Source organism: Rhinolophus sinicus, chromosome 14 (assembly GCF_057876585.1).
Source record: "Rhinolophus sinicus isolate RSI-liver-muscle chromosome 14, RSI-T2T, whole genome shotgun sequence".
NCBI lineage: Eukaryota > Metazoa > Chordata > Mammalia > Chiroptera > Rhinolophidae > Rhinolophus > Rhinolophus sinicus.
In genome coordinates, this window is record NC_142514.1 from 160,864,703 (window position 1) to 160,887,496 (window position 22,794).

Genomic DNA, 22,794 nt, shown 5'->3' on the forward strand with positions numbered 1-22,794 from the left:
ATAAAAGCTGTACTTACAACAGGAAACAGACTGAACTGGAGCAAGTTGTGGAAAGGTCATAAGAACAGAAACTTGAGGTAGATCGTTTTGCTTGGTATGTTCAATTGTTTGATCAGCCCAAACAACCACTTTTTTCCTCTCTACTAAGTGTTCAATTTCTTTGAAGTCCGACTCAAAATCAGCATTTGACAGGCCAGCTTCTTTTAATGCACAATACTGTTTTCTTAGGGTTGGAAGTAAAGCATTCAATACTCTATGTACAGAAAGTGACAAGATAAAGAGACAAATAGTAAATTTTAAACACATTATTATAGTTTTATGTAACATCCTAAGTATTAGCAGATCATTAAAATGATTCTCTGCATAGATTTCCTTTTAGAATATTTCAATCAAATACCTCAACATATTCTTAATACATTAAGTACAAAGTGGGAAGACTCTTGGATGGGAATTACAAGCACCAGGCTATAGTCTCAGCTACCTTTCCTTATCTTCTATATGATCTCGGATAAAGTACAACCTAGTTGTGCTTTATCCGAGATCATATAGAAGCTATTGATCCTCTGTTACGCAGGGATCAATTAGACAGACACTACTTATAATAGATTATTTTGAGAACTACATGAGTTAAATACATACAAAAGCTTTTTGCAAAGCATAGTGTGATTTATAAACCAAATATATTGTAGCTATTGTTAATAAATACCATGGATTGAAATGAAAAATTAATACTCTGTCAACTGATGAGACTCATTTTAGGTATGTAACATTTAAAAAATAACAACAACAAAAGAACAAAACAACTTTCTTTCCAGTTAGCTCATCATGAGCTAAACAAATGGCTTTCAAAGCTGTTCCAAGGGGTTCCAAGGAGAAAAGTTGGGGACAAGGCCGGTGGGTGTGGGGAATCCATGGGTCACTGGATTCTTGGCTCTGATTCAAAACCTTCCCTATTGCTGTCATCGGAGCAGTACTTGAATGTATCTTTTTATGTATTAGACCTCCACGTAAGTGTTCACTGAAGATAGGCCAGAGTTAAATAGTTATAAATTTATATACTCAATCAATGGTCCTAACTTTTAAGTCAAGGAAGATATCGAACATGGATGGTATTGAAACGATGTGCTCCTGGTGTTCTAGTTGACTTACAAGATCAAGGAGAACAGGACCGTTTGAAATATGGATAGGTCAGTGGGAAAAGAACAGGCATTAATTTTAACACAAAAGGAAAATAATTGCTGTATTATCTAGGAGTCTGAAATATTTAGATAGCAGTACAAATAAATAGTCTGTGACTCTTTTCTTTCTGGTAAGGGTGGGGAGTACTCCATTTAAACCAAGGAGGTAACAACTACAGGAAAAAGTCATTAATCAGAAAGTCAATAAAAACAATTATTTATTGAGAACCTATACAAATCAGGTGCTGTGCAGAGGCGTTAACACAGCAGGCCTGAGACTGCTCTCCTTAGCAAGGCTTGCTAGAAAAATCGTCCGTTGGCTGTCTTGAACCTTGGATTTTGACAGTGTTCTCGTCATTTTCAAAACTGATAAAAGTGGCTCACTGTGCTTAAACTGTTTGTACCAACAGTGTGGTTTACGCTGAATGAACAACTGCTGTCCTTCTGGAAAGTCTGGAATTTGGGTACATGCTAGGCAGAGGGTGCCTATGCGACCAGCTACCAATAAAAATCCAGGGCATTAAGTGTTTGTCTAATGAGATTCCAAAGTCGGCAGCATTTCAGATGTGTTGTCACAAATTGTTGCCAGAGGACTTAAGCACATCCTGTGTGGGTCCACTGGAAGAGGACACTTGAAAGCTTACATCTGGTTTCCTTGGGACTTTGCTCCATTTTCCTTTTCCTTTTGCTGATTTTGTTTTGCATGTTTGTGCTTTTGCTTTAATAAATCATAACAAACAGTACAGCTATATGAAGGGTCCCGAGAGTCATTCTAGTAAATCATCAAATCTAGAGGTGGTCATAGGGAACCACATGTGCTATGTATGTATGTATGTTTGTATGAATGTATTTACACATTCATTATTTTTTGATTCGATATGTGTATATATTGAGAAATCATCACCACAATAAGTCTAGTGAACACCCATCACTATACACAGTTACAGAATTTCTTTCCTTGTGATTAAAACTTTTAAGATCTCCTTTTATCAACTTTCAAATATGCCATACAGTATTATTAACTATAGTTGCCATGCTACACATTACCCCCATGACTTATTTATTTTATAACTGGGAGCTTGTACCTTGGGACTCCCTTCACTTATTCTGTGCATGGTCCACCCTCAGCCTCTGGCAACAAAGCTCTACCTATGAGCTTGTTATGAGCTTGTTTTTTTTTTTTTTTAAGATCACACATATAAGTGAGATGAGATCACATTGCATTTGTCTTTCCCTGACTGACTTATTTTACCTAGCATAATGCCCTCAAGGTCCATGTATATGTTTGCAAATGGCAAGATTGGCAAGATTTCATTCTTTTTTTATGGCTGAATAATATTCCTCTGTGTGTGTGCGCGCGCGCGCGTGTGTTTACTATTTCCTTATCCATTCATCCGCTGATGGATACTTAGGTTGTTTCCATATTCTGGCTATTGTAAATAATACTGCAATAAACAAGGGAGGGTGCATAAATCTTTTCTAATTAGTGTTATCATTTTCTTTAGATAAATATCTAGAAGTAGAATTGTTGGATTACATACCAGTTTTATTTTTAATTTGAGGAACCTCTACACTGTTTTCAATACTGGCTGCACCAATTTACATTCCCAACCAACAGTGCATAAGGGATGCCTTTTTATCCACATCCTCACCAATACTTGATTTCTTATCTTTTTGATAATAGCACTTCTAACAAGTGTGAGGTGACATCTCATTGTGGCTTTGATTTGCATTTCCCTGATGATTAGTGATGTTGAGCATCTTTTCATGAACCTGTTGGCCATCTGAATGTCTTCTTTGGAAAAATGTCTATTTAGATCCTCTGTCTATTTAGATTCATTTTTAAATCAGATTGTTTGTTATTTTGCTATTGAGTTTTATGAGTTCTTTATATATTTTGGATATTAGCCCCTTATCAAATAGTGATTTGCAAATATTTTCTCCCATTAGATAGGTTGGCTTGTTTTAGCTGTGTAGAAGTTTCTTAGTTTGATCAGTGCCAGTTGTTTATTTTTGCTTTCATTGCCTTTCCTTTTGCTGTCAAATCCAAAAAAAAAGTCATCGCCAAGTCTGATGTCAAGGAGATTGCTACTCTTGTATTCTTCCTGGAGTTTTATGGTTTCAGGTCTTATGTTGAAGTCTTTAATCCATTTTGAGTTAATTTTTGTGTATGGTGTAAGATAGAGGTCCAGTTTCATTCTCTAGTCAGTGGCAGCTCACTTTTCTCAACACCATTTATTGAAGAGATTGTCCATTCTCCATTGTATATTCTTGATTCTTTTGTTGTAAATGTATTGACCATATACTTCTGGGTTTATTTCTAGGCTCTTTATTCTGTTCCATTGATCTATGTGTCTGTGTTTATGCCAGTACCAAACTGTTTCGTTACAGCTTTGTTATGTACTTTTACATCAGGGACGATAACGCCTCCAATTCAGTTTTTCTTTGTCAAGACTGCATTGGTTATTGAGGGTCTTTTGGTAGTTATATACAAATTTTAGAATCTTTCCTATTTCTGTGAAAAATGCCATTGGAATTTTGATAGGGATCTGTAGATCGTTTTGGGTAGTATGGACATTTTTAATATATTAATTCTTCCAATCCACCTGCACAGAATATTTTTCCATTTATTTTTGTCTTCTTCAATTTCTTTCATCAATGTATAGTTCTCATTGTACAGGTCTTTAACTTCATTAAATTTGTTCCTAGGTATTCTTTTCAATGCAATTGTAAATGAGCTTGTTTTCTTAATTTTTCTTTCTGATAGTTCATTATTAGTATATAGAAATGCAAGTGATTTCTGTATATTGACTTTATATCCTGCAACTCTACTGCATTCATTTATTAGTTCTAACAGTTTTTTGATAGTCTTTGGGTTTTCTGTATATAGTACCATTTCATCTACAAATAGTGAGTTTTATTTCCTTGCCAATTTGGATGTCTTTTCTTTTACTTGCCTAATTGCTCTGTGAGGACTTCCAATACTATATTGAATAAAAATGGTGATGGTGGGCATCCTTAATTTGTTCCTGATCATAGAGGAAAATCTTTCAGCTTTTCTTGCTTTATTTATTTTTTTTAATTAAAGTTTCTAGGTGACAAGGGTTAGTGAAGTTACATAGCTTTCAAGTGTACATTTCTGTAATACATCATCTATATAACACATTGTGTGTTTACCACCCAGTCAGTTCTCCTCCTATCACCATGTATTTGATCTCATTTACCCTAATCTACCACTCCCTTCCTTCCTTACCCTCTGGTAACCACTAACCTATTGTCTATGTCTATCAGGTTTTGTTCCTTTGTTTGTTTGTCTTGTTCCTTTGTTGTTTTCAGTTTTATACCCACATATCAGTGAAATCATATGGCTCTCGACTTTTTCTGACTTACTTCTCTTAGCATGATAATCTCAAGATCCATCCATGTTGTCACAAATGGCATTATTTCATCTTTTCTTATGGCAGAATGGTATTCCATTGTGTATATATACACCAGATCTTCTTTATCCAATCATCTATTGAAGGACAGTTTGGTTGTTTCCATGTCTTGGCCACCATAAATAAAGCTGCAATGAACATCAGAGCACATACCGTGTTTCACGAAAATAAGACCTAGCCAGACCATCAGCTCTAATGCGTCTTTTGGAGCAAAAATTAATATAAGACCCAATCTTATTCTACTATAACATAAGACCCGGTCTTATTATACTATAAGACACGGTCTTATATAATTTAAGACCCGGTCTTATATGAATTTTTGCTCCAAAAGACGCATTAGAGCTGATGGTCCAGCTAGGTCTTATTTTTGGGGAAACACGGTATATATTTATGGATATTTTCAGATTTCTTGGGGTAGATACCCAGGAGAGGAACTGCCATTGAGAATAACGTTAGCTGTGGGCTTGTCATATATGGCCTTTATCACGTTGAGCTATGTTGCCCCCATACTCACTTTGTTGAGAGGTTTTATCATAAATGGATGTTGAATTCTGTCAAATGCTTTTTCTGCATTTATTGAGATCATCATATAATTTTCATCCTTCATTTTGTTAATTTGGTGCATCACACTGAATAATTTACGAATGCTGAACCATCCTTGTATCCCGGAATAAGTCCCAGTTGATCATGGTGTATGATCTTTTAAATGTATGGTTAAATTTGGTGTCCTAAAATTCTGTGGAGAATTCAGCATGTATGTTAATCAGGAATATTGGCCTGTGATTTTCTTCTCTTGTGTTGCCCTTGTCTGGTTTTGGTATCAGAGTAATGTTGGTCTCATAAAATAGACTTTTCTTTTTTTAGGAAGCGTTTAAGAAGAATTGGTATTAAACTTTGAATGTTTAGTAGAATTCACCAATGAAGCCATCTGATCCTGGACTTTTGTTTGTATGAGGGTTTAAATTAGTGATTCAATCTCCTTACTAGTAACTAGTCTGTTCAGATTTTCTATTTCTTAAAGATTAATTCTTGGTAGGTTGTATGTTTCTAGGAATTTCGTCCAGGTTGTCCAATTTGTTGATGCATAATTGTTTGTTGTAGTCTCTTATGATCCTTTGTATTTCTGTGGTATGAGTTATAGTGTTGCCTCTTTCATGGCTGATTTTATTCATTTAAGCCTTTTCTATTTCTTGGTGAGCCTAGCTAAAGGTCTGTCAATTTTGTTTATCTTTTCAAAGAACCAGTTTTTGGTTTCATTGATCTTTTTCTTTTTTCTTTTTTTAGTGTCTATTTCATTTATTTCTGCTCTGTTCTCTGTTATTTCCTTCCTTCTACTAACATTGAGCTTTGTGTGTTCTTTCTCTAGTTCCTTGAGGTGTAAAGCTATTTGAGATTTTTTTTTTCTTTCTTGAAATAGACATTTATCTTTAGGAACTTCCCACTTAAAACTTGTTTTACCGCATCCCATAAATTTTGGTATGTTGTATTTCCACTTCCATTTGTGTCAAGGCATTTTTTAACTTCACTTTTGATTTCTTCCTTGACCCACTGGTCATTCAGTAGCACGTAATTTTCTAGGTTTCTTCTTGTAATTGATTTCTTGTTTCATATGACTGTGGTCAGAAAAGATGCTTGATCTGATTTCAGTATTCTGAAATTTGTTAAGACTTGTTTTGTAGGCTAACATGATTTATTGCGGGGAATTTTCCATTTGTACCTGAGAAGAATGTATATGCTCTTGCTTTTAGATAAAATATGTATATATTTTTTAAGTCCATCTGGTCTAATGGTGTTGGTAAGGTCTATGTTTTCTTATTGATTTTTCTGTCTGGATAATTTATCCATTGATGTAAGTGGGGTATTAAAGTCCCCTACCATAATTGTATTGCTTAAGTACAATTGGTCTGTTAATATTTGCTTTATATATTTAGGTGATTCTCTGTTGGGTGCATAAATATTTACAAAGGTTATATACTCTTGTTGCATTAACCCCTTAATCATTATGTAATGGCATTCTTTGTCTCTTACTACAATCTTTGTTTTAAAGTTTATTGAAAGTTTCCTTTAGCTTTTTCCTGTCTGGAAAATTCTTCATCTGTTCTTCAATTCTTAATATTTTGCTGGGTAGAGTATTCTTGGTTGAAAAATATTTTCTTTTAGCACTTTAACTATATATTTAATCAGCTTTTTGCCTCCACTGAATAAAGTCCTGTTAAGACAGTTCATCATCTCCATTATTTTTATGTCATTTAATCCTTTCAAGTTCTTTATGAACATTATAATCTGTTTTAATAAATAAGAAAATGGAGGCTTAGGGGGGTTAAATAATTTATGCAAGATTATATTGCTAAGATAAACTAGAATTCATGACCAACCCAAAACTCATACATTTCTACTAAGACACATTGCCTCCGTTTGTATAATGCTTTGGTTTTACCAAATTTTTAAATAAGTAACAGTTAGTCAGAAATCTTTTTGCCCATTTTGAGGCAAAAATTTATTTTGAATGTATTAATTTCTTTGGCTTACATAACAAATACAGCATGATTAAAATAAATTAATGTTTCTGTCATAACTTTAGCTCTTGCAGGTTGTCTGAGTACTAATTATTAGATTGGTGCAAAGTAACTGTGGTTTAAAAGGTTATAAATTGCAAAAAACTGCAATTACTTTTGCACCAACCTAATAAAAAATATTCAATATCTGCTTAAGGTATACATAGCTAGTATGGGGAGATGAGGTTGAGTTTGTATCCATAGAAGACTATCTTCCTAAAGATTTTCCTGTGCTTTTTCTTATTTTTTAAAATAACTACCTTAATATGATTTCCCTTACATCAAAAGTATGGCAAATTAATTACTAAATATTAGAGAACACTAGTAGAACTCCAGAAGAATTTTGGACTAGGAGAAAGCCCTAAGAGAAATAAATTTCTCATTTTTCCATAACTTGAAATTGAAACCTAAGGAGCTGAATGACTTATTGAAGGTAACGAAAATAAAGATTAAGTTAGAGATTTTGCTATTATGTTTCAAAAATCAAATGATATTTCTATTGAGCTAGTGAAGAGAGCATGAAAGAGCTACTATACCATCCTATAAAAATTGGGATATTTGATGTAAAAAATATACATTTTTAGTTTCAATTTAATGATAGCAAAATATCATTCTGAATTATAAATGCTTAAAAACTGCTTACTTAAATGTTTAATTATTATTAATAGTAACTGCTTGAAAGAGGGGAAATGGATGGCTGGAAGACAGGTAGAGACAGACTCCTTTTCACTATATAGCTATCTTTGGAATTTTGCATTACATAGCATAGATTACACAAAATAATTAATTTTTAAGAAAAATGATTTAAAAAATATAAAGCACTATACAAAATTAGTTGGAAGAGAACCACAGCTTTTCTACTTTCGTAGTGTTTTCTAACTCTGCATGCATTCTGATGCAGGCAGACAATTAAAAATAATGTATCCTGTACCAGGTAAAACACAGTTTTTTGGCAGTGGAAAACTTCCATGCTTCAGGTACCTTAGGTCTACAGTTGCAGAATAGGTAAACACATGTACTTACGCCTCAGTTTGCCTGTGCTGCTGTTCTTGAAGACAAGCTAGATCCATGATATGTTTAATTTGTGCTTTCAAATCTTTGTTCTGGAGGTGCAAATGATGACAATGAAGATCTTTATTGAGTTCCTAGAGAAAATAATGCAACCTATATATCAGATTCATTTAAGAATGTAAAAGTTCAATCAATTTTAATGAAACTTATTTCACATTGGTGTCAAGAGTTTTAATGCTTTTACATAAGCTCTGATATGCTTAGAAACAAAAACAAGTGTTCTGGTTTAGGAGTCTATAACTTACAAGCAAGGTAAGTTTCAAGTTTCCTCAGAAACTCGTCCCTGAGCACTATATGTAAAGATGGACACTCCCCATCCACAACAGTCTGTCATAGCATTGATCAGTAACTATTTATTTGTATGTTTATAGTTTCTCTGTCTGCACTAGATGGTAAGGTTCACCTGCAGAACAGGAGCTGTCTCAAAATAGTTCAGTGTTATAGCCCCAGTGTACAGTGTCTGGAGTTACACGCTGTAACAACTTCTTGCTTTCACCCAATCGTGGTATAAGCTTCATCCTACAACGAAAGTGTGAAAACGTCTTTAGTAGGCTCTCCATTTCCTAAGTTTCACGTGTGTAGGCCCAAGTGCTATTGAACCTACCACCTGAAATTACTTATCTTTCCTCAAACTTACTAAACCGTAAGTATGAAAAATGTCAGCTAAGTGGTAATACTGAGGTATGACTGGTACTCATCCAATAGCATCTTCAGAATCTTTAATTGGGAAAATTTTAGTTAATATTAATGAAAGGCAGAGAAATTTTTCGAACATTGTGAGAAAACAATGCCATAAGCAAGGGAGCTATGCCTGGAAACATCTTTCTGGGGACAATTCCCATAATCCATTTTAGCTTTTCAATATTCCTCCCAACCTGCAGTTGGTCATTAATTCTCTAAAAGCTTAAAGTTTGTTGTTGCTGTGTTTTGTTTTTTTTTTGTAATACTACTTATGACAGTGGTAGGCACTATGACAGGGAAACAATGTCATTCTTTGTGTGTGAGATATTAAAGTTGGGGGTTAGTTACATGATTCATGATTATGTTTCAGAAATACCCTAAGTATTTTACAGAAAACTCTCTTTAGGGAGTCAGTATGATATGGTTAGAGTTATTGGCCTATGTGAGGTGATTTTAGAGATGGTCTCAGCCATGACACAAATGAAACTTTACGTCAAGAATACGATCATTATGTGGATTAATTTATTGGACTAAAATCAAGAGCTTGACTATGATCTCTTTAGTGTCATCCAGTTTGAAAATTCAATGATCTTAATAGTCCAAACATATTTGCCAAATACTCCATCATTTCTTTAAAAAAAAAAAAAAGTCCATTCTTTATGTGCCTCCACTGTTAATCGTATTCCTTTATTGTTTTTGAATCACACTTCTTTTAAAGAGGCAAGCCGTGATTATATAATTATAGTATTCAAAAATATCATGGACCTTGGCTAGCCTGTCATCTTTGGAAAACCAAGTTTACAATTTGAATCTTTTCTTGTCTTGATACACTAATGACTGAATCTAATTAAAAGAGCATGGCCTACTCTGTGAACTACAAGTAGGTTAGTAACGGCTGAAGTGAAGAATATAATGACAGGTGATATATAAAACTTGAGAGGTATATTCAGGTGCCATGGTAGGCCTGGGAAATCATAATAGAGAGATTATATTAAGGAGAAAGCACTGAAGAGTGATGGGAACAGTTACCTTTTAGAAAGCTCATTTCATTGCAGTAGAGAGAATGAATTGCAGTGGAACAGAAATGGAAGCAGAAAGACCAAATGTAGCAGTCCACTAATGGAGGTAGGCGTCTGAATTAGGGTAGTGGCGGGGGAGACAGAGAGAAATGGATGGATTTTAGAGGTTAAGAGGTAGATAATGCAGGAGGGTACAGAAAAAAGAGCACCAATTTGAAAGTCACAGTACTGGGACTGTGTCCACAGTTGTATGACTGTGGTCAAGTCCTTTTACGAAATTATAGCTCAGTTTGCTTATGCAGAAAACGATGGCTTATAAATAGATAATTATTTTACCTGTGATAACATCCACAGAAAAAAAGAAGTGAGAGTGGAATTAGGGTGGTGGGAATGGATAGTTTTAATTTTAGTTTTTTTAAAAAATTATAATAACGTGCATTAAAAAGAAGGCTTTAAAACATCAATTCAGGTTCATATTCACGTGTGGAAAATTCTGCTTAAACGAGTTATAGAAGACAGATTGCTAGAAAAATTTGATTTAACTATATTAAAATATTAAATTTATTGAAAATAACCCAAACAATATTAACTTTGTAAATGTTACTAAGTAGATAAAAAGGCGAAAACAAACTAACTGTAATAATGCTAAAAAGAAAACCATACCATTTTTTAAATTGGGAGCTTAAGAAAATATGGGAAAGGAAAGGCAAACTAGTAAATTTCTATGTATTTCTTTTTGCCTCTTTAATACTAAACAAGTTCTTAAGTAGTTCTCTAGTTATAAATTAGAATGTTGATTATAAGACATTAAATTGTAAGTATATAAATTCAGACAAGTGTGGTGAAAATCCTCTAGTAATAACATTTTAAAACTATATATTACTTTTTTAATGAATGTACTAATGCCACTTGAATTGTACACCTAAAAATGGTTAAAATGGTAAATTTTATGACATATTTTACCACATGTAAAACAATTTTTAGACCCTTTATGAGAAAGCTTTTGCTGACTAGAAGGGTTAAATATTCTATTAGAACATCATGACCATAAGTAATAGTAACAAAGAAAACTAAAGAATCTAATAGTTATGTTAAAATAAGGTAAAAAATTTAATGCTAACCAAAATGCTTGCCATTTTAAGTCATTTAGACAATGATCATCTTGAGAATAAGACTTCTTTAGAGATACATGGTCTCTAACAAATAATAAGTGAAACTTATTATAAATAAGTGAAACAAACAAAAAACTACTATAAACATTCAACGTCTATTAACTTTTCAAGAGAACCAGCTCTTGTATACTTAATGAGAAACATTCATTTGGCCAGGAATATCAGCTGTTTTCTCTGAAATCTTTTTATTCAGAACATGGCCTGGGTACTCTGATGGAGGCTGTCACAGTCTATGATGAGCACCCACAGTTTCAGATGCCTCACACCTAGCATGGAGTTACGTTTTCTAAGCCTAGATAATCCCTATGGTAGTTTATTGATTACCCATTGTCTGTTTTTGCTTATTCCTTTTAAGTAAACCAAGTATGTCCATTGTATCACTTAAAGATGAGTATAGCAGTTTTAAAAAATGCATTTTAGCGTTCTACTAGAATAGATACCCTTACTATTGCATGAATGGAAAAATGACTTTTAAAAAAGGTAAAATTGTATGAATGCGACCTCCTCTATCTCCCATCTGGGAGATCTATATAGCTTTATGATCGGATTCTCGAAGGCATCTATTATCCTCCAAAAATCAGAATTACTGTTTTGGAGGAAAAATGGGAAATGCATTTTATAAGGAAGCTAACTCTGTTGTGCTCTTTTTGTACACCTGTCTTTGGCTACTGATGTTATTGTTGCTTGGAATATTAGTAAACTAATATTTACCAACCATCTATTATATGTTAAGTGGTGGTAGATCTTTGCATATACTATATCATAGTGCCTTAAATATATTCTAAAGATGAGAAATTAAGTCAACGAAATTGAACAACTTATCCAAAAATCACATAAATTAATGTCAGAGTTAGTATTCAACACAACTATTAAGTAACAGAATTACCAACCACTCTGACTCCAAAGTCTATGCTCTTCCCAATATTTACATTCTCTCTGTAGGGAATATTATAGAGTGCTTTATCAATTAAGTTACATAAAATATTATTAAAGTATATGCTGTATGTACTACATTTAATTTCTAATCTACTGAACTAACTGGAATGCTTTCAGCAAGATATTTTGAAGACTTTTAGAATTATTGAGCATGTAGATTAAGTTGTTGTCTAACTCTCAAATGAATCTCCATGCTAATGAACTATTCAGTTTATTTATCTTTGGCATTCTTCTTAAGAAATAGCGTATCTGCTACTTGCTGCTTGCAGCTCCTTTCAATACTTTGAACTGTCATTATTGACTACTCTGGGTAGTCTCCTCTCCAGTTTGAGCTTTAATGCTAAAAAACAAAGCAAAACAAAACAAAAGCCATTTACAGCTATTGCTCCAATCAGAATCCATTTTCCTGGTCATGATGCATTGGATACTATCTTTGAATTATAAGAAAAAATTGTTATCCTTGAATATTAACAATCACTAGCTGCATCCATTTATTACTGAATATTTTATACTTTATTTCATTGTATTTTTCATTCTACTGCTTTCTTTTAGAAATTTGAAGATTCTAGGACTAGATACCAATTAACTGATACAAGTACAGAATTTTAGAAGAGTATCATTGAAGTAAAGCCGCTCCATCTTTAAAAAAAAATGTAAAGAAGTTCTTTTAAAATATTAGGTATTTGGATCAAAATTACTTTGCAGCTGTTGTCTGCTAGTTGCTTCCCTTCTTTTTTACTAAGAGAACTCTGATTTTGCTCCTGGTGATAATACGTCCAGCAAAAACACCTATCCAAATTCCCTTATATCTAGGGATAGCCATGTAACAATTCTAACCAATAAGATATGTCTGTTAGGAATTTCTGAAACTTTCTGTTGTCCCAATACAGATATCCCTTCTTTTTTTCCTTCTCTTCTGACCTAAGTGTGAACTTGAGACTAAAGATGGAATAGTGACATTGCAACTAGGAAATGACCAATATAATGACACTGAGGACATTTTGGAGGTACTGTATTAAGAATAAACTGCATACTTCCAAGACTGATTATTGTTAAAGGAACAAAAATACAGCCCCAACTGGTTAAGACAGTAAAGTTGGATTTCTATAATCTTGTGGCTGAACACAATTCTCATCAGATTCTGCCATCAACTATCATTATCTGTCACCACTCTTTACAATTACAATCTTTTGCCATTCTAGGTAGAGTATCTTCAGTTTAATACTTACATACACCTGCATACAAGTCAGCCTTCTTTAGCCATAATACAAGTAATGGTGACCACATTTAAAACTATTTTTGCACAAAATATCAAGTATTAAAACAAACAAAAATTACCTCCATAATGATTCCTCAAGTAGTTTGAAATAAATAGAATTACTTTATTCTAACTCAAGAGCTAACTCATAAAAGGATGCAATTGCTTCAGAGTAACATTTAAAAGTAACTTTACTCTTCTGAAAGGACAGAAAAGGCAAATCTAATAGGTAATTAGCAAGGCAGACAGCATATTCAAGTAAAAATACTAAAATTAGTGCATTAAATCTTGGAGAGATGGAGCAATAGTTTTCTTATGAAAGATATTCACTCAAGAACCAAGAATGACAATATGATGGAAGAGCTCAGTTCTTATAAAATAAGTCTGAATATACAGGCATACTTTGTTTTATCGTGCTTTGCAGATACTGCGTTTTCATCAACACTGAGGCAAGGCTCTTCACCACAAAATGATTATGACTTGCTGAGGGCTCAGAGGATGGTTAGCATGTTTTAGCAATATTATTAAATTAAGGTGTAAACATTGTTTTTCAAGATATAATGCTATTACACACTTAAGAGACTATAGTGTCAACATAACTTTTACATGCACTGGGAAAAATTCATGACTCGCTTTATTGTGATATCTGCTTTCTTGCAGTGGTCTGGAACCGAACCCACAATATCTCCGAGGGATGCTTGTATGAACACATCTGTACCTTTGGAATATGACCATTTTGACCTAAGAGTCCCATTTCGGTTTCGACACGATGGAGCCAATTCGTATTCTCATCAAATTGCTTCAATTCCTCCTCCCTTTTCTTCTGCAGGTAGCAGTGACGAGTTTTCAACATTGCAAGTCTATGATCTCGTTTGCAAGTAGCCTGAAAAACAATACATTTAACAGTCAACACAATTTTTAGAAGATTTGATGCATGTGATATTAGTAAAGTATATTTTCTTATAAGTGTGCTATTGTAGTCTATTAAGTGAGGTTGTACGTTTGCACTTAAAGCTATTTCCCCTTTGAAATCTCACAATACTACTGCTTGCAGGTAAATAAAGATTGAGTTGTGAATCATTTTTATAAAACTACATGTTGAGAGTTTATGGCTTTAAGAAATACCGCTAAAATACATTCCTTTAAATGTTGCATTTGAAGAGTTCATATATGGTCTGATTAAGTCCCATGATTTCCTTACTCAAAATCAAAACAGTCCTGCTCTTATCTTTACTCCAGTATGAAAGATGTAAAGAAATAAAATACTGCACCACTCTGGTTTCGTCTGTAAGGCTTTTAGATTGGATGGTGCAAATGATAGAAAATAGAGCTTATATCAGAGTGGTCATAAATAGCTGATCTTGCCTGATGCACAATGGATATTGTGAATATTTTTGGTGTTTTACCTAGGCATGAAATGAGATAAAAACTGGCCTTTTGGTTTTTTACCCCAAGGGTCTTGCACACTATCATGGGAACTGTGGGCCAGAGCAGCTTGACCTGCCTGGGCTGTTTGCCAAGAAGACACTGAACTCAATATGATGGCTGGACCTGAGATAATAGATCCCCATGGATTAGAACAAGTTTTTGCAGCTGATTTTGGAAGTAGGGAACTACATGAATGAAAAAACGAACAGGAACTACACTGGAACTTAGTCAAAGTCCCTACTCTCTTTAGGGGATAACTTCTTCCTTATTATTTTTTATAAACTATGTAGTAAAATTTGGGGGAAAAGCCAGGCATTAAAGAGATTTGCACAAATGTGAAGCAATGTCCCTCTTCTAACTACATCTTTTTGTTTGTTTTAGAAAATCAGTTATTTTTCATTAAAGCGTTACTTATGTTATCTTACAATGGGCTAATCAATTATTTTAAAATTAATTAATACATAAACCTATTTTTGTAAATCTCAGGGTAAATGTCTAATATGGGAGTATTGGTAGGTGGAATCCACATTAACAAAACCTCTTTGAGGTCATAAATAATTTCTTTAAAGCAGAAAGGGGTCTTCAAACCTGAAAGTTTAGAGCCACTGCTATAACACAAGGCAGTGATATGTGGCTTCTTGACTTTCTTCTGCTATTCATCAGGTGTGAAAACTTAGGTACGTCAACCTCAGTGGGTCTTCAGTGGGGTTTCCAGGCGGGAATTCCCACCCATTCTCAGGAAGTTTTTCTGCTTTCCCGTTCCTGAATCCTGGGATATAAACTGTTTTCTGTTCTCCACGATGAATTGTTTTCACAAAGTGACAGCCGATACTACCAACCACCTGGGTTCAAGGAGCTGATTTCCCCGATTTCCCGACCAACTTTTCTCAGGATGGGAAAGTGAAAAAAATTCCTGAGAATGGGTGAGAATTCCCGCCTGGAAACCCTAGTCTTCAGTAACCTCATGTGAAAAATGAACATAAAACTATTGTACTTGCCTGAAGGAAGGCAGTTAAATCAAATTGTGATTATTTTGCTTTAACATTTTTAAATGTGGTAGATACTTAGAAACCAGAGCAGAAAATGATCTGTGAGTGTAATGGCAGTCAATATTTAATACCAAAACGATCCTAACTGAAAAACCCTAAAAAGTATGTTTTTGATGTTTTACTTCGAACATTTATGAAATGTATCCTCTATGATGGTTCTTTCTGGGGACATTTTCCATCAGGGCACTCCTAATTCAATCACTGTTCTGAAATAAAGTGTAAGTAAGTATTTAGGAATAAATTCTAAAATATACATGCTAAACCCTGACATTAAAGTAAAAATTTTCCCGTTAAAGTTTCAAAGAGCTTTCCATATTTTATTAAGAAAATCCTCAGAATATCACAGAAGGTCTTGAGCATTCACATATAATTCGAAAATTTAGGTGCTACTATTGCTTTGGGCAAAAGGACCACTAACATGGTAAATTCATTATTTCACTAAAAATAATTTGCAAACTATCTTTATATGGCCATAACATTACCCAGGAGCTTCATTTTAACACTAATCTCAAAGTCCATACTCTAGAACCATTTATAGCTTAACCCATGTACTTTTAGTGCTTCGGATAATAATCCTCTTTTGGAGAGGGTCCAAGAGAGATATAAAAGTCCTTACCTTAGCAAGCAGTTTACTAAGACTATATTTTGACACTTCTGTGTGTAAAAAACAAAACAAACAAAAAAATACTCAGACTCTAGGTGTCTTTCAGTTTTACAACTGTTTAACTACAACCAATAAACTAGAGATTTTATCTCCATTGCTGACCAGGTCTCATAAGAACAGCTGTAAAAATTGGCAAATGTGAACTGAAATGAACAAAAGTAAGAAATCATAAAAGACAAGTGGGTTGAAAAAAGACTACTAAGTAGAAAAATAAAGATGAAAACAGAAAAAAATAAAGAGTGAGTCAAACCCATTCTCCTCCTCTATGTCTTAATTTTTCTAAGCTCTCACCTCTCCAGATTCAAAATGCAGTGGGGTAAATAAACTAGAGTAAAATAACCATATTTAAATTAGTTTGGGATTAAATAGACCAAGTTTATTCATTGTACTAAATAATATTCAAATGTTTAAAAAATGGCAGTCTGCTTCTAAGCTCTGAGAATGTGCTACTCTTTGAACTATAAACATAGGTTGTAAAATTCCTGGCAACCTAAGTTTCCACAATCTGACCCACTATCCTTTCTTTCCAATTGACTGTCAATAATTCCAAATTTGGCAAATATGTCTTAAATTATGTGCCATTCCAATCCATTCATAGTGGTTAGCTCTGGCAACTTGAGATTTAGAAAGAGTATGACAATCAATCGATGATACCTGCTTTGGATAAGGGATCGGGAATTGACAGGATGTTTTGAGTCATCATGTAGTTCCATACACACTGTCCCACAAATATGCTGTTCTCTGCTCAAATTGGCATCCTATCTAGAACAAACTATTTCTATTTGTTTTTCTTCCATTGATGTTCTCATGCAAGGCCCAGCATAAATCTCATCTCTCCACCAAAAAGACTTTCTGCACCACCACAATTGGAAGCCACTGTTTTATCCTTGGAATAGCTATAACATTTATAGTACTTATAGCAGAATGATGAAGAGTGCAGACTACACAGCCAGGGTTTAATATTGGTTCAACCACATTAATCAGGTATATAAGCCCAGACAACTCACTTGAGTTCTCAGTGCCTCTGTTGCTCACAAATGATAATATAGGGTCTACCTCACAAGCTTGCAATAAATACTACTATATGAATCAACCCATGCAAAGGACTTTGAAAAGGGTCTGGCACATAGTGCTCAATAATATTAACTGTTTTTATTATTGCACTACTAATTATAATATATGACAATCATTTAGTGCCTTATCATTTGTACATTATTTTATTGCTTCAACTAGCTTATAAATAATTTAAGGGTATACAACATCTCATACTTTCCTTTACCTCTATTGTGTCTAGCACAATTCTTTGCACATAAACAAGTGTTCAATAAAAACTGTTATTAAAGGTTGAGATACTAAGTCAGTATCAGCTTCCCATTTGAGATACTAAGTCAGTATCAGCTTACTGAATTTCCTGCCTTTTTTTCAAGAAATAAATCAGATAATTGCACCTTCAGATAAGTGACATTAATTTAATGGATACCTACACAAAATCGAAAAGACTTATTATCCCCTCTGAAAATTAATCTGTAAGTGCAAATAATTGAGATAAAAATGTATAATTCTTAGAATACATCACATAGCACTATTTCAGAATACCATTTAGCAAACATGTGAAGGGTTCACAACAGCAAATTGATATATTAATCCTATAAAATATTCTGTTATTTGGAAGTCATGAGGTTATCAAAACTACTGGCAAGATTTTTGCAGTTCAAGAAAGTTAAAATACACATATAGTATAGCAACAAATCTCAAAGATATAAATTTAGTTTTCTTTTGCCTTTGAAGGATGTGAGCAACATTTTAAACGCACCTTGAAAAACAAAATTGAGAAGACATTTTCTGTATTCAATACATTGTATTACCAACTACAGGCATTGGGCTGTACAGTAGCCCTCTTGAGCTTACTAGTTTTGCATTACTGAAACTTTGTACCCTGTGACTAATATTGCTTTGTTTCACTTTCCCCACAGCCTCTGGCAACAACCATCCTACGTGCTACTGCTACTTCGGAGTTTGAGATTTTTCATATAAATGGTATCATGTAGAATATGTCCTTCTGCATCTGGATTATTTCACTTAGCATGTCCTCCAGGTTCATCAATGTTGTCACAAATGGCAGGATTTTGTTCCCTGTTTTTTTTAAAGCTGAATGATAGTCTATAGTATACTTAAAAATTGCTAACAGGGTAGTCCTCATGTTAAGTGTTGTTATTAAAATACTACTACTAATTATAAAGATGATGGGAGGAAACTTTAGAAGGTGATGTATAGGCTTATGGCATGGATTGTGGTGATGGTTTCACTCATGTATCTTTATCTCCAAACCCATCAAGTTATATACATTAAATACTTACAGTTTTTTGTATGTCTGTCATACCTTGATAAAGTAGTTTACAAAAGGGGCATTTTCAGTAAGATAAGGCTTAATAAGTGTATACTTAAATAAATTACTCATTTTGATAATTCAGATAATTTAACACTTACTGATAAAACTGGTATCAGTGATACATTAATATATACTTCATGATTAATTTCTTAGCATATCACATCTTTCCCATTCCATAGGCTGAGAAAAAAGTCAAATGTTAGTTTTTTAAGGCACTATTTAAAATTTGACAGCTTTCAGACATTAAAAACATGTAAAATTTTTATACGTAATGGTTACTTCTGGGAAGGTGGAAAAGGAGAAACACATGTGGGGTGGTGGTTTAAGAGGACTGTGAAGTTATTTATAAGAGAAAGCTTTTCTAATATATGAATGTATCTCACATAATGCTTGTGTAATTAAATTCCTAAAAATACAGTCAACCTTATCATCAATGAACACCAAAACTGGGGGAAATAATTATCCAGTATTTTGAAAAAAAAAAATTTTTTTTAAATGATTTTTGGTAGTCTGGCATTGTGCACACATCCAGGGGTGTGTGTGCACATGCGCACGTGTGTGTATCTATCATACTTAGAACTCATGCTTCTTGCATTTATATCTTATTATCCTAAAAAATTCTAAGCCTTAAACTTTTCATATTATCCTTTGCCTTTTTACACTAACATATCTCCAGAATATCTATTAGAGGAATACGTAAATTTTCAGTCTAACCTTCATGCAACAACATTTTGTTAACATACACTATCTTTTTATCTTGTGATTTCCTCAGATCTCCCAGTTTCTTAATTCTCTTCAGCTATACCTAACATTCAAAAAGCATAGGGACAAGAGCCCAGGCTCTGGAATCAGCTTTCTTGAATTCAAATCATAGCTCTAACACCTATGAGCTCTGTGACCTTGGGCAAAAGGACTTTTATGTACCTTCATTTCCTCATCTTGATTATGAGGATAATATTACATAGCTCATAGAATTTTCTAAGAATTAAATGAGTTAATGTATATAAAGTGCTTAAAACATTGCCTCGTATTGTATCTACAAGGTGACTTCCTTAATTTCAGGAAATAAATCTTTAGTTTCTGGATGTCTCATTTGTTCTCTTCTCATATATGGATGTTCTTTTATCATTAATTACTTCTCTGATGACTATTCGTTTTTATAGTTTTTATCAGATTGCTCTAATATCTGAAGTTTTGGGTGCTCTGTCATTTGCTAAGACTATTGACTGCCTTATGGTGAACCGTTTCACCATGTGTTTGGAACTTTGGACAGTGATTTCTCATCGGTGGTTTGAGTTGAGGGTCTGTTTCACTAGGCTCATTTTGCACTACTTCTGCCCAGTTCCCCACAGATTATCAGTGGTCTGATACCATTTTCTACGTGAACTTCTCACCTTAGAAACTTGCTACACAAAACACATGGATTGTAAAAATATTAACCTCAAATCCTGTGAAAAGTGTATCCATAATGAGAGTCTTCCAATGAGACGGGTGTTCGGTTATCCCAGATTTGGTTCCTTGTCTTTCTATGTTAATTGGTGAGATGTTTTCTTCCTGGGGTACTCCCAACATGAAGGGTGCAGGCCTCTGAGGTTCTCAGCTTTATGTGGGGACTGTCATTTCTAACTCCCCGTCTCCCTTTGGGTCCCTTACCTAATTAGTGGTGTATATCAAAGGCAGGATAGGAAAAGTGGTCTGCGTGTGTAGAGAGGGGAAGGCACTGTGCTATTGCATTAAACAAATCAACTAAAAGTTGGTCTGCTTTTTTTTAGTACCATGTAATGGAAATGCTAACAATGTCAGTGATAATATTCTTCCCTGGGAAAAAAATCTGCTATTGGTCTATGTTGTAAACTATTACCTGCACCTGGGTGGACTGCTTCTGCAGCCGCAGCTTAGGGACTCAAATCTCCCTAAGTGTGTTAACTTAATTCATCTTAAGTGTTTTCATCAACTCTCAGATAAGCAAGTTGCAACTGATATTTTGTTTATTTTAGTTTCCTTTTTGTTTCTGACAATTAGGAATTTAATTTTCTTTCTTGTACACTTAGCTATGCATTTAAAACAATGTTTGTTACAGTTCTTGCAGCACTTCCAGGTGGTTCGAGGATGGGTAACACTGCTTGTTAAATTTCTAGAATTCAAAGTCCCCATGTTTTCACATTTTCTAAAATGTAATCATAAAGTTGTTAAATACCTTTTCTACTTTGTCTTCAGAACACATCATTTCTATTTGCTTATGGCACTGCTGTTGATAGAATGATTTAAGTTCATTTTCTTTAAGTAACATTTCCAACTTCAGATATTCTTGCCTAATTTCCTCTCGATTCTGGAACAAGCAGTTCAGAATTTCTTGGAATCTACAAAAAATAAAACACTTTATAGAAACTCACTAATTTTATGATAGATGATCCAGAGTGTACTTCAAGAAATGCATGAACAAAAGATATAACACTCACAGAATCAGACTCAATGATAAAGAGCAAATTGGTTAAAGTGATTGTTTCCTACTAAATTATAAAAATGTTTGGAAAAGGTTATTAACCATTTTTACTACACTGGTTTTCTCTCTTTCTCCTCCAAGATGTAGGTATTATAAGGCCTTTGGTAGTAGTCGTATGCTGTGTTTAGCTTAGCAAAAATAAAGTGTTTGTTTGCAGGAAAAGGATGCTAATCTGGACCTGTACTGTCCCAATTCACAAGGCCTCAGAAACAACACAGTATTCTGTGTTGTTTTGGTGTTGGCTCACTGTGAAGAAATAAGCAGTGGGTGGCATAATCATATGGTGCCTCCATTGCCCCCTAGGGAAAGTGAGATAGCCAGTTTTTCGCTTCAGAATTTGTTACAGTGAAAACACACCATAAGGTTAGGTACCCCCCGACAGCCTGGCTAAGTGTCAGATGACACTGCCAGGACCCAAAACATTCAAGTTTACAATGTGGTAAACCTAGAAAAACCACTCCAGTGTGTTTCCTCCGAAGGACAGTATAGATTTAGAGAATCAAAGTTGGGAGTTTTGACACACATCTTCTCCAAAGGCATAAAGACCTCAAGTTGAATAACTCCTATGAAAGCCCTAAAAATAATCCCTCAATCCTGCATCCTCTGGGTCAACAGAACATTACTTATAGCAATATTCTAATTTTATAAAAACATATTTACACCTTTCAGTCAATCAGTTCTGAGCTACAGTAACAGTATAAACAATATAAACAGTCACATACAGGCAAAACTCTCAAAGAAAAATTAACTGTGAAGCCTTTAAAATAAAACTGTAACAAAGTATATGCACTTAAAAATAAATGTTCTTGGCTAGAATTTTAGATATATTTGTAAGGATCTGTGGTAAAAACACTGCCAATTTACGTCAGTAGTTCTTAATGAAACTCTATTGGGAATGAATATAAACCACAACACATCGACTTGACTGCAGTTTTGTCAAACTCATAAATATTTCATGGGAAATATATACGGACATTGCAATTTCATTGTATTATATTACAATGCTAATGCCAGTAAATGAATTGATAAGTTATCTTTAGGTTATATCCAAAGATAATTTCTTAATTTTTGTGTAATATTGTACCCAAGGACATAGTTAAATATTTGTCAATTTTATAATTCTGTGGTGCAGACTTATTTCAATTAGTGACATTTAGTGATTAGGATGGAAAGAAGGGACTTAGTATCAAAGGTTTTTAGAGAGCTCCTTAAAAAACCTCATCATTTTAGAACAGAAAGAGTGTTAAGAGATTGATACATAATACCTATTTTTTAGTCATTTAAAAAAGTAACTAGAAAACAAAAATCTTTGCCGATAATTTTAGGTGATCTGTAATGAATATTAAATTCCACACAATTTTCTTGGTATAGTCACAAGTGAAGGTTTATAATTACTCTGTATAAACGGTAATTGCACTTTCTTTTTATGATTTCTTTCTGAATATTATTTTTCC

General features: G+C 33.8%; 1 protein-coding gene across 1 annotated transcript in view; it reads right to left on the reverse strand.

The window, feature by feature from the left end:
- KIF18A (kinesin family member 18A) overlaps positions 1-22,794 on the reverse strand; it is an 80,373-nt gene that overhangs the window by 34,255 nt on the left and 23,324 nt on the right. The window contains exons 10-13 of the mRNA XM_019749169.3: positions 21,035-21,197; positions 14,026-14,190; positions 8,194-8,315; positions 18-253 (exon numbers count right to left, since the gene is read on the reverse strand). Of these exons, the coding sequence (XP_019604728.3) occupies positions 18-253; positions 8,194-8,315; positions 14,026-14,190; positions 21,035-21,197 (686 nt within the window). The remainder of the gene's footprint in view (positions 1-17; positions 254-8,193; positions 8,316-14,025; positions 14,191-21,034; positions 21,198-22,794) is intronic.